General features: G+C 34.6%; 1 protein-coding gene across 1 annotated transcript in view; it reads right to left on the reverse strand.

The window, feature by feature from the left end:
• SPATA48 (spermatogenesis associated 48) overlaps nucleotides 1–14869 on the reverse strand; it is a gene marked incomplete at its 3' end in the record, with an annotated part of 41003 nt that overhangs the window by 4233 nt on the left and 21901 nt on the right. Inside the window, exons 3-5 of the mRNA XM_017500862.2 lie at nucleotides 9225–9301; nucleotides 4853–4991; nucleotides 2637–2704 (exon numbers count right to left, since the gene is read on the reverse strand). Of these exons, the coding sequence (XP_017356351.1) occupies nucleotides 2637–2704; nucleotides 4853–4991; nucleotides 9225–9301 (284 nt within the window). The remainder of the gene's footprint in view (nucleotides 1–2636; nucleotides 2705–4852; nucleotides 4992–9224; nucleotides 9302–14869) is intronic.

The following is a 14869-nucleotide window of genomic DNA, read 5'->3' on the forward strand; positions in this document are numbered from 1 at the left end:
AATAATAAATGTGAAAAACAAAACTTTGAATATTTTAGAAAAAACGTTATAAAAAGTATTAAAGGAGGATATCTTTATTATTTCAAGGCAGGAAAATGCTCATTAAAAAATTCAAAAAAAAAAAAACTTGAAGAAAAATATTGATGAATTTAGCTACATTAAAATTCAAAACTTCAGATAAGCAAAAATAGAAAGAAAAGTCTTAAAATAGAAAAGTCACAGACTAGATGGGGCTACTTTGATACATAGTACCGAGAAAGGATTTTTACCCAGAATATTAAACAGAAAAGTTGTGACAATCAATAAGTAAAAGACAACCCAACAGCAAAAGGAACAAAATATATGAGCAGGCAAGTTACAGATGTGAAAATTCAAACATGTCATAAACTTGCAAAAAATGATCGTTAGTAATCAGGTAAATGTAAACTAAAATTATAATGAAGTGCAATTTGATATTCATAGACCCGATTTTTTTTTTTAATCTAAAAGTTCTAAACACTGGCTATGATGTACAGTAATGGGAACCCAAGCACTTCTAATGGGAGATTCCATTGGTAAAACTCATTTGGAGAAGAACATAGCAACATCTAAAAAGCAAAGAAGTACACACCACATGACACAACAATTCTAGACATAAATATGAGTATACAAAACTCAGAAATATTTTTACACTTAGGTGTGTGAAGGTATGTGGACATTGTACCAACTATAATAAAAATCAGAAAATAATTATGAGAATGGATGAATAATTTTTAGTACATCTATTCAATGGAAGACTCTACAGCAATGAAAGTGAACTCCTAGAGACACAGATGTCAACAGGTATGAATCTTGCAAAGACAATACTGAACAAAAATCTAAAGTTGCATAAATATATGTATGATACCACTTATACTGGGTTTATAAACGAACACAATTACATATATTGGTTAACAATAACACATATGTTTTTTTTTAATCTTTTAAAAACAGCTTTATTGCAGCATAATTGATATACAAAGAAGTGTACATATTTAACATGTACAATTTGATGAGTTTGGACATAATGCAAATACCCATGATACCATCCCCACAATCGAGGTAACAGACATATCCAACACCTCCCAAATTTTCCTTGTGCTTCTTTGTTTTTAAAAAATCTTTTGATATTATCATCTTATTATCTTGTTAATATCTTTAGGAACCATAGTGGTATGATTTTAAAAATTATAAGAATGCATGAAAATGTGAAATGTCAAATCCAGAATACTAGTCATGCTCCCCAAGGAAGATAGATGTCCTTAGGAAAAATTACATAGAAATTTTTCATTGTGTAAGTAATATTTTATTTCTAAAGTTGGGAAGCAGATACACAGACTATATCTTATTTTTGTTTATATATTTTTGTTTATATAAAATATTCAAAAATGAATACAAAATAAAAACAAAGATGATAACCTGGGTTGTGGGTTGTGTTAAGAACAAAAATGAACAGACAATATTGTGATGTTTTCAAAGGCAGAAACACCAAGTTTTTTTAGACTAAATATGAAAATTACATGTAAAGAAGTAATCATAATAAAGCCATAGTTTCTAACATTAATAGAAAACAAAGTAACCATATGATACAAAAATTGATAGAAAATAATTTATGATCTATTTTATATAAAGTCCATGGATTTTAGGGACATTATAATTGTTTATATCAAATTGTTTGTAAAGTGCTTCCAATTTTATATTATTTTATTTTAATTATTTATTTTTTATTATTATTTTTTGAGATGGAGTCTCACTTGTCACCCAGGCTGGAGTGCAGTGGTACAATCTCAGCTTACTGCAACCTCTGCCTTCTGGGTCCAAGCGATTCTCCTGTCTCAGCCTCCCGAGAAGCTGGGATTATAAGCGCCCACTGCCATGCCCAGCTTATTTTTATATTTTTAGTAGAGACGGGATTTCACCAGGCTGGTCTTGAACTGACCTCAGGTGATCTGCCTGCCTCAGCCTACCAAAGTACTGGGATTACAGTTGTGAGACACCATGCCCAGCATATTTATTTATTTTTTTAACGTAGGATCTTGCTCTGTCACTCAGGCTGAAATGCAGTGCTGCAGTTATGGCTCAGTGCTGCCTGGAACTCCTGGGCACAAGGGATCCTCCTGCCTCAGCCTCCCAAGTAGCTGGGACTACAGGTGCACCACCATCCCGCTTGGCTAATTATTATTATTTTTTTGTAGAGATGATGTCTCACCATGTCTACAAAAGAGAAATTATAACTCAATTTCAATTATAGACCACCTAGCGTGGTCTCTAACCCCTGGGCTCAAGTAATTCTACCACTTTGGCTTCCCAAAGTGTTCGGATTACGGCGTGAGCCACTGTACTCAGGTTTCCAAAATGGTTGTGGTGCCTCCAATATTCTAAATGTTAAGGAGGGTGAAGAGAAAGTAAAGGAAGCAGGCACACTGGGCAACTGCCCTGGGATTCGGGTCATCTTCCCAGCCCTAAGGATGTGAGTCAGGGGGTTCCTGGGATGCTCTTTATCAGAGAACATGTCCCTCACCCACCCCATCTAACTCATGGACTACAGCATCGGCTTCTTAATTATAATACATGGTAGTGAGAAATCCAGTGTGAGAATTTTAGGAGATAAAACTTACAAATTAATTGGTTTGACTGGTGCCAAGAAAGATCTGGTTTGAAATCTGTCCCAGAGGTCACCAACCACCTAAAAATAATAATCAAATAAATGACAGTTAATGAGCACCTTATAATTTCTGGTGGATAAGCTCCCATGCTCTTGACATTCCACATCATCGCCATGTCCCAGGCTCTCTAGGAAATGCACTCTCCAAGCTTCCCTAGCACTTCATGGGTTTGATCTGGAGCCACTCATGGTCTTTGACCTGCTCAAATTGAAATTCCAATTTCAATTTGTTTTCTCATAGCTGGAATCTCTCTCATTATCCACCTGTTTCAAATTGAAACCCATGTGAAAGGTCTGATTTTAGTTTTCATCCTTAGCTAGTGTTCTGACTTGGATCTACTGTAGCCTACCCTGTGCAAACCCAGGCCAGTCTCCCACTTCCAAGCCAGCCTAGATCCTGAGCTTTGAAAAAATATATATAAATTTCAAAAATATGTGTATATATATTATATATATTTGAAATATATATATTTCAAAAATACATGTGTATATATATTTCAAAAATATATAAAAAGGTAGAATTATATATATATTATATATATTTTTTGATATATATATATATATATTAGATGGAGTCTCACTCTGTCACCAGGTTGGAGTGCAGTGGCCCCATCTCAACTCACTGCAACCTCCACCTCTCGGGTTCAAGCAGTTCTCCTACTTCGGCATCCTGAGTAGCTGGGACCACAGGCGTGTGCCACCACACCCAACTAATATATATTTTTTTGTTTTGTATTTTTAGTAGAAACAGGGTTTTATCATGTTGGCTAGGATGGTCTTGATCTCCTGACCTCGTGATCCACCCGCTTCGGCCTCCCAAAGTGTGGGATTTACAGGCGTGAGCTACTGTGCCTAGACATATTTTTCTTTTAATTCACTTTTTCTATGTGAAAATCTCAGGTTTGAGTCTTTATATTAAAGTCATGTTTTCCCTCTTTTATTATCATTTTTCTCTGTAAAAGAGGAATAAATTTCACAAGAAAATATGGGCTTCTTAACCTATCATCAATGGACCTCTTGGGGCCTATCTTAATATAGATATATATCTCTTAATATCTGTATTTCAATATAATTGATTTTCTTTTTAATCCTATGGATTTTATGTACTCAAAAACTTCATTATGAGAAATAGCCCAAGGGCTTAACCAGAATCCTATGCTGGAAAAAGTGGCACAAAAGGATAAGGGAATCAATGGAAGTAGAAATTACTTTGCAAGCACAGAGCTGAGACATCTAACCCAGTGTTGGAAGGTCAAAAGTGAGGGCTACGATGAAATCTGAAGAATTCTTGAGATTCACCTGGCATAAATAGGGAGAGTGATGAAGGCAATGGAACACTCTTTGCAAAGCACACAACCTGGAAAAGAGCATCGCAGACCTTGAGGACTTGGGAGAAGCTCAGCAGAAATAGGACAGAGTACAGTGTGGGGTGATGTTTGGGTGATAACATGTAACAGTAAGAAGAAGAGAACAGGGCAGGGATGAAGCTAAGGAGGGAGCCATGGGCAAATAATGGAGAATTGGGTCTGTGTCATGTCAAGGAGTATGGATTTTTTTTTTTTTTTAATAAAAAGATGGGTTTAATCAGTGGAGTAACACAAACAGATTCACTTACTAGGAAAAGTTCTCTGGCTGTGGTATAGATTTGATCATTCATGTGATAAATTCTTCTTGATACTCGGAAATGAAAAGAATGGGTGTCACTACTGACAAGTTGGTATGCTTTGTTTTGTCACATAATAAGAGATAATAACATCAGATAGCAATCTATGGATCTTTTCTTTTTGCCGTGAAAAGTACAGAGCTAAGTTCTAGATCCTATGCCAAGAACCATCCTCAGCACAGCTTATCTGGTAAGATTATTTCTGTCTTCTTCCTTATTTACTCATTCTCTTGCAATTTCAAAAATAAACACAGTCATTGCAAATGACTTTTGAGAAAGAGGTAGTCTTTGAATAATAAAAGTTTTAAATATTGAAAATATCAAAGGATTTGCAGTCATCAACTTGTATGACTATGGAAATTTCAACTCCATATATATGTATATACACATATTTACTTATCTTACATAAATTCTTTATGTACTCTTAACAATAAAATGAGTATTATTTTGACTTTTTATTTTAGTAACAATGAGAAACACATTATTGCTCAGAGAAGAGTGCCAACCTGAGTTATTGCTGGCACCCTTTCGTATCTTTTCAGAGTAAAACATTGTGAGATGGGGTCAGCAGCTTTTTCCAAAGTTGTTTCTTCTGGATCAAGTTTTCGTGGTAGCATTTTATCCCAAGGAACATCTTCATAAGCTCTATGAAGTTATTAAATAGGAACATCTTATGAAAAACATATTCAATTTGTAATGTTCATAATAATATTATGGTATGATAAGAAGAATTTAAAGATGACCCCAAAGATCCCTGCCCGTTGGTGTTCATATAATATATAATCACCTCCCCTGGACAGTGGGCAGAGCAAGTGAGTATGATGAGGTAGCACGCTTGTGTTATGTGATTTTATATGCCCCAAGAGATTGGCATATGTAGGTAAGGTCCCTAATCGGTTGAATTTGTGTTAATGAAAAGGTGGAATTATCCTGAATAGGACTAACCTAAGCAAGCCAGGCCTAAAAAGGGATACAAAACAGCAACACATATTCTTTGCCCTTGAAAAGCAAATATTAGTCCTAAAGCCACAATGAACGGAATTCTGTCAACAACCTGAATGATCTTGAAAGATGAGAACTCAGTCTCAGCTGACACCTTGATTCTAGCTTTAGGAAACCCTAAATAGTAAACCCAGTTGGGACATGCCTAGACTTCTGACCTACAGGATTGCCAGATAACAAATTCTGCAGTCTGTCACACAGAAGCAGAAAATGTATACACATCTTACAGTTTACAAAAAGTGTTCACTTGACCTTCAGAGAATATCATTAATTTACAAATAAACTCTGGCTTAGAAAACTGATTTTTCTTGCTTAAGATCAGTTATTGATGGTCAAAGTCAGGACTCAAGTCCAGATCATCTATCTCCTAAGAGTCAGCAATATTCCCACTATTCCACACGAATGTAGCCAAATTGTACAAGTTTTTTAGCATGGCTGAAGTGTTTCAGCCATCCTATGAAATGCAGTTTTTGTATACACACGCACGCACACATACAAACACACACACGTACACACAAATATGGGAATCTTTGGAGTTTCGAAAGTTGTTCTTTTTCACAGACATATATGACAGACACAGTGAAATCAATTCCAATTTGATCCTGAGTGAAAAACATACAACCCTCACTCTAAAGCCTATATTCTGACAAGATAGATGAATCCCCAGAACTTCTCCTGCCCTATCCACACATAGTGCTTAAGTTGACCTTTCCATTCTATGGGCAAGGCATATCCTTACAAAAAATCCCACTGTCTGTGAATGTCATTTTAAAAAAAATTACCAGTGATCCTCACTTCCTCAACACACATTTGGTCAGAGATGACAATATTTCAAGTTCTGTGCTAGGTGTTTATGATACAAGAGTGAACAAGGATAGATACAAAAATTGTCTGTGCCGCACAGGAATGCTGTGAAAATTAAAGAACATAATATCGGAAAAGTTAAATAGATCAGTGATAAGTCCGTAGTGTTTTTGTTGCGTGTGAATACATTTTGAACTTACTCATCTTAAAATTAGTGTCATAAAATTACTAAATATAATAAGATATTTCAAATCATAGCAAAGTCATAAATATTTCCTAACGTATCTGACTAGCATTGTATATAAGAAATTAATCTGTGAGTACAATGAAAGTTTGAAAGTTACCTTACTGTTTGAGCCTCTGATATATTTCATAAATATTTTATGGAATTTTCCATGAGGGCAATAAAATTTTTCCATAAGGGCACTTTTATATTTTTAAAGAGAAACTACTTAATACTATGATTTGATATTTTGTTTTATAATAAAACGTTTCCATTTTGAGTGAAGTATCATGACCTTAATCAAAATATTAACTGTTTCTGAGATGATCACTAGGATTTTTAAAATAAAAATCAAGATAAGAATACAATGGGAAATAAACCCAAAAGTCAGAGAAGAATTTAGGGGCCATTTAGCAATTGAGATGAAAGAGAATGGAGGATGCCAAAATCCCATGTTCGGCAAGCAGGTATGTTTTGAGCCTTAGAGTTGGATTTCAAGACGGCCAATGAACAAGGTGTTTTCTTCATATTGTTCTAATACTTTGAAACCCAACTTCATATCATGTTTTTAAATGTTTTCATAACACCCCTGGGATAGCAGGCATTCATACATGTGTTTTATGATACGATATTCGGTCATGGGTATACTTTCAATCTGAATGAAAAAAAATGAAGTTGAAATGTGAAGCCTGTCTGAAGTGTTCAAAATATGCAAACTAAGAAGAGTGGGCAGACATGAAGTACTTTGAGGTCCACAGGTATTGCCATTTCTTTATTCTGTTTGCTGTCTCTCTTTCCCTCTTCATCCATTTCTCTGTGTCATGCCATGTGTTTTGGCCTTCAGTCTATCACTCTGCTGAACTCTGAATCCACTCGTCAGTCCCATCACCCATTCTCGGGCCTCATCCTACTTCACCTAGCATGATATGAATAGGTGTTCATTACTCTTTCCTCAACACATCCTCAATCTGCCTTCCAGAACCTAGGCCCTCTTCATCCTCCTCATACCTTACTGGTTGCTCCTTCTCAGTTTTGATTGCTGGTTTCCACTCTTTTTTTTCTAGGGAGATGCCAGGACTCAGTGCCCTTTGCCTCTCTGTCTACGCTTCTCTTTTAGTGTTCTCATTCAGTACCATGGCTTTACATACCTTTCTATAAGCCACGGCACCCAGGTTTATTTCTCTAGCCCAGACCTCCGCCTCAAACTTCAAATCCATACATCACACTGCCTACTTGACCTATCCACTTGGATGTCTAATGAACATCTTCATATTCAACATATGTGAAACTGACTTTTCCACTGCCTTCACCTTGTTAAGAAATGGCAGTGTCAGTACACCCAGCTGCACAGGCCAAAGCCTTAGACTCATTTTTGACTCCTCTCTTTTCCCACATTCATCACAATCAGAAAATTGTGTTGGCGTTACATTCTAAATAAATCTGCAGCTCAACCATTGTTTACAAATTTTTCTGCCAGCGCTCTCCCGCAAGTTACCGTTATCTCTGTCCTAGATGACAATAACCCCCTAACTGGTGTTCCATCTTCTCTCCCCTGCAAAATCTGCTTGACCACAGCAGCCACCATGATTATTACCTTGATATGTAAGTCTGATCTTGCCACTTCTCTGCTAAAGCATCACATCACTCATAGTGACAGTCCTGGTTATTACAATTGCTTAAAGTGTCCCACAAGATCTGGTTCCTAGCACTTCTCTGACCTATTCTTTTGCTACTCCCTCCTCTTATCCTACTGTTACCCTGCTCCAGACCCCCTGGCCTTTTGTTCTTCCTTAACATCTTAAGCACACTTCTGACCTGTGGCTTTTGCTCTCTATTCCCTCTTCTGGGAAGAGAGTCACTCCAAGTCTCTGCATGGCTGCTCTCTCAACTCTTTCCAATTTCTGCACACCCTTCAGCATCTGGAAAGGCCTCCCACACCTCCTGCTTATTACTGATGCTTGCTACCCTGTACATGTGGGACTCCTGATTTTGTCATCCTGTTCTACCTTCGCTTTCTTTTTTCAGACTTATCTGTCACTTTCTAAGATACGGTCTATTTACCTTCTTAGTGTGCTTGTTTATTATTGTCTGTTTCCCTTTTGATATGGTTTGGCTGTGTCTCTATCCAAATCTCACCTTGAATTGTAATAATCCTCACCTATCTAGGGTGGAGCCAGGTGGAGATAATTGAATCATGGGGACAGTTTCCCGTGTACGGTTCTCATGGTAGTGAATAAGTCTCACAAGATCTAATGGTTTCATAAATGGGAGTTCCTCTGCACAGTTTCTTCCTGCCACCATGTAATATGTGACTTTGCTCCTCCTTACCTTCTGCCATGCCTTCTCAGCCATGTGGAACTGTGTCAGTTAAACCTCTTTCCTTTATAAATTGCCCAGTCTCAGGTATGTCTTTATTAGCAGCATGAGAACAGACCAATTTATACCTTTATACTGAGAGCTACTGAGAGCAGAGATCCTTGCCTACTCACTGACGTAGCTCATAGTCTAAGATGTAGATTCATAATAGGTACTCAATGTATTTGTCGGCTAACTTAATGAATTCCCCCCCCGTAGGCTTTCTCTGTCTTGGCTTTCTGGGATGCTGTACTCTTAACACCCCTTCCCCTCTATGACTATTCACTTTCTGTTTGGTTTTATTCTGTCAAGCATAGATGTGCCTTAAGACTCTTCCTTGAATGTTTATTTTAGCTACCAGTGTAAGTAAATGTCTGTGTTTGATGTTCTCTGGGTCACTTATAAGATCCATTATTGTAGACATAAAGAGAATGTGTCACGAAGGAAAAAGAAATATATTCCAAAATCAAAATTCCATTGGGAAAAATGCTTACTTTTGTGTAGAGGATTTGTAAAATGAGTCCTTTGCATTACATTTCTTGTTTGGTTGAACAAGTGGTTCACCTTCAACCTAGAGGGCATGAAAAATAAGTTTAAAGAGACCAAATATAAATGGAAATTGCTATTGTTTTCTAGTCGTCATGTTTTCTTTTGGGTTCCTCTTTCTTCCTATTTCTTCTTTCAAGCATCTCTTAGATTAACCAGATTCAACGCTTCCCTACTTTTCCTCTTCTGCTTAAGGAATTTACATTGTTTTATTGTCATACTCATTAAATTAAAATTCACAAAATGTATATGAAAGTTAATGGAAAGGAAGAATTTAAGAGAAAGCTCTTGAATTGGAAACATCAGCAAATATTCAGTTTTAGCAAAATGTAATTAAAACATTTTAAAAACGTATTGTCCTGTCTTCTAATAGGACATAAGGAGATTAGTTATGAGATATTTTCCTCTATCTTCCACTGATTTTATCAAAATTAATTAACTAATTATTGTTATGATCATTATTATCTTTAATGGTTACTATTTATTTTAATTTTCAATGATATTTTACCAATTCTTTGCCTCCTTTTGCTTTTTTATTGTACTTGTTTTTTCTCCCTCAGGGACTTAGTTCCATTTTCTTTTTGCTGAAGTTCAATTTTTATTAATTGTTTTACAAATGTAAACTTTTTATAGTTCTATTTTTAATTCACCCTCTGTTTTGAAAAATATTCTAACTTTGGTTTAGAATTCTAGTTTAATTCTAGTTATAATTTTCTAGTGACAAATTTATCTCATTGACTTTGAGGATGTATTGTTTTTAAAATACACAGAGTTTAATTGTTTGCAGATATTCTGTTTTTCTCCCTTCTGCTTATATTTAGGATATTATCTTTGTCTTGAGGTTTTTTTTTTTTTTTCAGATTCAACATAATTTGTTTAGGAGAGGGTATATTTTTGTTCATCTGGCTTAGGACTTGTTATACTTCTTCGATCTAAGAATTCATGACTTTCATCAAACAGTTCTCCATCTTTATTTATTGTCAATGAATTATCATTATTCTCTTCTTTTAGAATTACTATCAGACAAGTATTGGACTTTTCATTCTGTCCTTCATGTCTCTTAATTTTTGCATTTCTTCATCTCTAACTTCCATATGTACCTTCTGTTCTGCTACTATCAGCTTTCATATTTTTATAATGTATTTGTATTAATACATAATACGTATGCAAATTTGGGGAGTACATGTGATAATTTGATACATTCACATAATTTGTAAAAATCAAATCTAGAGTAATTGGTGATATCCATCACCTTAAATATTTATCTTTTCTTTATTCTAGAAACATGAATTATTCTCCTCTAGTTATTTGAAAATGTGCAACAGATTACTATTAGCTATAGTCACCCCACTGATACGTCAAACATGGTATTATTTATTGAATCTAACTGTATATTTGTACCCATTAATGAACTTTTCTTTATCCCCCCTCCACACTCCCTTTCTTGGCCTCTGGTAACCACCAATTTACTCTTTATCTTCATGAGATCCACCATTTTAGCTTTCACATGTCAGTGGGAACAAGCAATATTTGTCTTATGTAGCCGGTTTATTTTATTTAACATAATGACCTCCAGTTCCATCCATGTTGGTACAGATGACGAGATTTTATTCTCTTTTATGGCTGAATAATATTCTATTGTATCTATATACTCCATTTTCTTTACCCATTCATCCACTGATGGACATTTAGGTTGATTCCACATTTGGCCTAATGCAAATAGGGCTGCAATAAACATGGGAATGTAGATATCTTTTCGATATATTGCTTTCCTTTCTTTTGGATATATACTCAGCAGTGGAATCACTGAATCATATAGTACTCCTAGTTTTAGGATTTTGAGGAACCTCCGCACTGTTTTCCATAGTGGTGTACTGATTTACATTTCTACCAACAGTGAATGAAGGCTTCTCTTTCTCCACATCTTCACCAGCGTTTGTTATTCCCTGACTTTTTAATAAAAGACATTTTAACTGGTGTGAGATGATATCTCATTGTGGTTTTAATGTGCATTTCTCTGATTAGTGATGTTGGGCATTTTTTCACATATATATGTATGTGTATATACGTATATACACATATATATGTATGTGTGTCATTCTCTCTATAGAGAGAGAGAAGAGAGAGAGAGAGTTGTTTGAGCTCCTTCTATACTTTCTGGTTATTAATCCTTTGTCAGATGGGTAGTTTGCAAACACTTTCTCCCATTCTGTGAGTAGTCTCTTCACTTTTTTGTTTCCCTTGCTATACAGAGCTTTTCAGTTTAATATAGTCCCATTTTTTTTTCGATTTTTACTTTTGTCAACTGTGCTTTTGAGGTCTTACACAAAATATATTTGATAAGACCAATGTCCTAGTTCATTTCCTCAATGCCTTTTTAATAATAGTTTCAGAGTTTCCAATCTTAAACTTAAACCTTTCATTTTCACTTGATTTTTGTATATGGTGAGAGGTAGGGGTTTAGTTTCATTCTTGTGCTGATGGCTGTACGGTTTCCCCAGCACCATTTATTGAAAAGAGTGTCCTTTTCCCATTGTATATTCCTGCACCTTTTGTTGAGGATGAGTTGGTTGTAATTGTGTGGATTTATATCTGGGTTCCCTAATCGGTTCCATTGGTCTCTGTGTCTGTTTTTATGCCAGTGCAATGCTGATTTGGTTACTATAGTTTTGCGGTATATTTCGAAGTCAGGAAGTGTGATGTCTCTAGCTTTCTTATTTTGCACAGTATTGCTTTGGCTATTCTGGGTCTCTTGTGCTTTCATACAAATTTAGCATTTTTTTCTATTCCTGTGAAGAATTAATTTTCCTGTTTATGATTTCCTTTTTCACTTTTTTCTAGTCTGTGTTTAATCCTGTTTATTATATTTTTTAAAAAAAATTAAAGTATATCTAGCAAAATAATTAAATAATTTTCTCCTTTACTCCATTAGTATGTTAAATCACATTGATTAATTTTGAATGGTAAGCGAATATTTGCCTTCCTGAGATAAACTTCACTTGATTATTAGCTATCTTTTACATACATTATTTTTTATTTGCTTTGTAAAGATGTTTCTGTTTGTGTATATGAGGAATATTAATCTATGATTTTTCTCTCTTTTTTGTAATATCTTTGTATGATTTTGTTATATGAGTTAAACTTAGACTCCTAAAATTGTTTGAGAAGTGCTCCCTCTTTTCTTTTCTGAAATAACCTATATAAGATTGGTGGTTGTTTTCTAGAATGTCTGATAACATAGGCCTGAAATTTTCATTGTGGTAAGTCTTTTGATTTAAAAAATAAAACTTATTATATATACATATATATAATCATTTACATATTCTATTTTTTCTAGTATTAATTTTTTTAACTTGTATTTTTAAAGATTTGTTCATTTCGTCTAAGTGCTAAATTAATTGGCACACATAAGTTTATAATATTCCCTTATCTTTCTTTTAGTATTTGTAGTAATAATCCTTCTTTCTTATATTGTTAATATGTATTCTCTTTTTCTTGATCAGACTAACAGTAGGTCTATCACTTTTGTTAATCCTTTCAAAGGAAAACCTTGGGCTTTTAAAAATATTTAACTGAAAAATAAATGTATGTATTCAAGGTGTACAACGTGATGATTCGATACACGTATACATTGTATAATGATTACCACAGTCAAGTTAATTAACACATCTGTCACCATCCATTGTTATCATTTGCATGTGTGTGTATGTGTATGTGTGGTGAGGATATCACAAATCTGTTCTCTTGTCACATTTCAAGTAAAAAATATGGTATTATTAACTATAGTCCTCATACTGTATCTCCGGAGTTAATTCATCTTAAAACTGAAAGTTTTAAGCTTTGACCAACATCTCTCATTTTCTCCATCCCCCAGCTCCTGGAAACCACTGTTCTACCCTTTGCTTCTATAAGCTTGACTTTTTAAGATTCCACATATAAGTAAAATCATGCAGTATTTCTGTTTCTATGTCTAGTTTATTTCACTTACAATGTCCTCCAGGTTCATCCATTGTTGTTGTAAATGGCAGGTTCTTTTTCTTTTTATCAATGAGTAATATTCATATACATGTATATGTATATACACATATATACACTCACACATCTTATTTTCTGTATCCATTCATCTGTCTATGGACACTTAGGTAGAAAATAACTTTTGGCTTTTCAAATTTTTTCTTTTGTGAATTTATCCCCCATTTTCACCATTTCCATTATTATCATTTTTTAGTTTTCTTCCTTCTCATTTTTGGTTTAATTTAATCATTTTTCTAGTTTCTTTTTTTTTTTTTTCTTTTTNTTTTTTTTTTTTCTTTTTCTTTTCTTGAGAAGACCAAGTATCACCTTGTCAACAGGCTGGAGTGCAGTGGTGTGATCTCGGCTCACTGCAATCTTCACCTCCTGGGTTCAATCGATTCTTGTGCCTCAGCCTCCTGTGTAGCTGGTATTACAGGTGCCTGCCATTATGTCTGGCTAATTTTTGTATTTTTTAGTAGAGATAGGGTTTCACCATATTGGCCAGGCTGGTCTTGAACTCCTGACCTCAAGTGATCCACCTGCCTCGGCCTCCCAAAGTACTGGGGCTACAGGCGTGAGCCACCATGCCCGGCTGCCAGTTTCTTAACATTGAAACATTATCATTAATTTTAGATCTTTCTCATCTTCTAAAGTAAGCAAGTAAGGCTAATTTTTCTTCTTAGGAGAGTTTTAACTGCATTATATAAAATCTGGTATGTTTTATTTTGCACTCAGTTTAAATATTTTCTAGTTTATGTTGTGACTTCTTCTTTGACCTGTGGGTTATTTAGAAGTGTGTTTAATTTTAAAATATTTAATATTTTCCTAGATGTCTTGTGGTTATTGATTTTTAATTTGACCGTGGTGGCTAGAGAACGTATATGGGATGAATTCAAAACTTTTAAATGTATTAAGACTTGTTTTATGTACCCACATATTATCTATAGTAGTAAACATCTCATGTGCATTTGAAAAGAATGCTTAGCCTTTGTTTGGTTTAATGTTCTATAAATATCAACTACCTGAAGGTGACTGATGTGTTGTTTGGATCTATGTATTTACTAGTTGTTTTTCTAGTTGCTTCACCAAGTACACAAAGATGTTAAAACCCCCTAAGGTGATCGGTGGAATTGTGTATTTCTCCTTTTTTGGTCTGTTATTTTTGCCTCATGTATGTTGAACCTTGGCACTAGATGCACATACATTTATCATTGTTAGGTTTTCTTGACAAATTAGCCACTTTTTAACTAAGACATGACTGTTTTTATGTTTTGTAACACTTTGAAATCTATTTAATCTGATCTCAAAATAGCCACTACAGCCTATTTATATTTTATTTACATTGTAGGTATTTTTCATTGACTTACTTTCAATGTATTTGTATCTTTATATATCAAGTATATCACTTGTAGGTAGCATATAGCTGTGTCTTGCTTTATTATCTATTTTGACAATGTCTACCTTATAATTGGAATGTTTAGTATATTACCATTAATGTAATTATGATAAATTTGGATTAAGTGTAGCATTTTATTACTGGCTTCTGTAAACCCTTACATTTCTGTTTCTTTGTTCCTTT

The sequence above is a fragment of the Cebus imitator genome, unplaced genomic scaffold (assembly GCF_001604975.1).
Source record: "Cebus imitator isolate Cc_AM_T3 unplaced genomic scaffold, Cebus_imitator-1.0 Scaffold272, whole genome shotgun sequence".
In the NCBI taxonomy this organism is placed as follows: Eukaryota; Metazoa; Chordata; class Mammalia; order Primates; family Cebidae; genus Cebus; species Cebus imitator.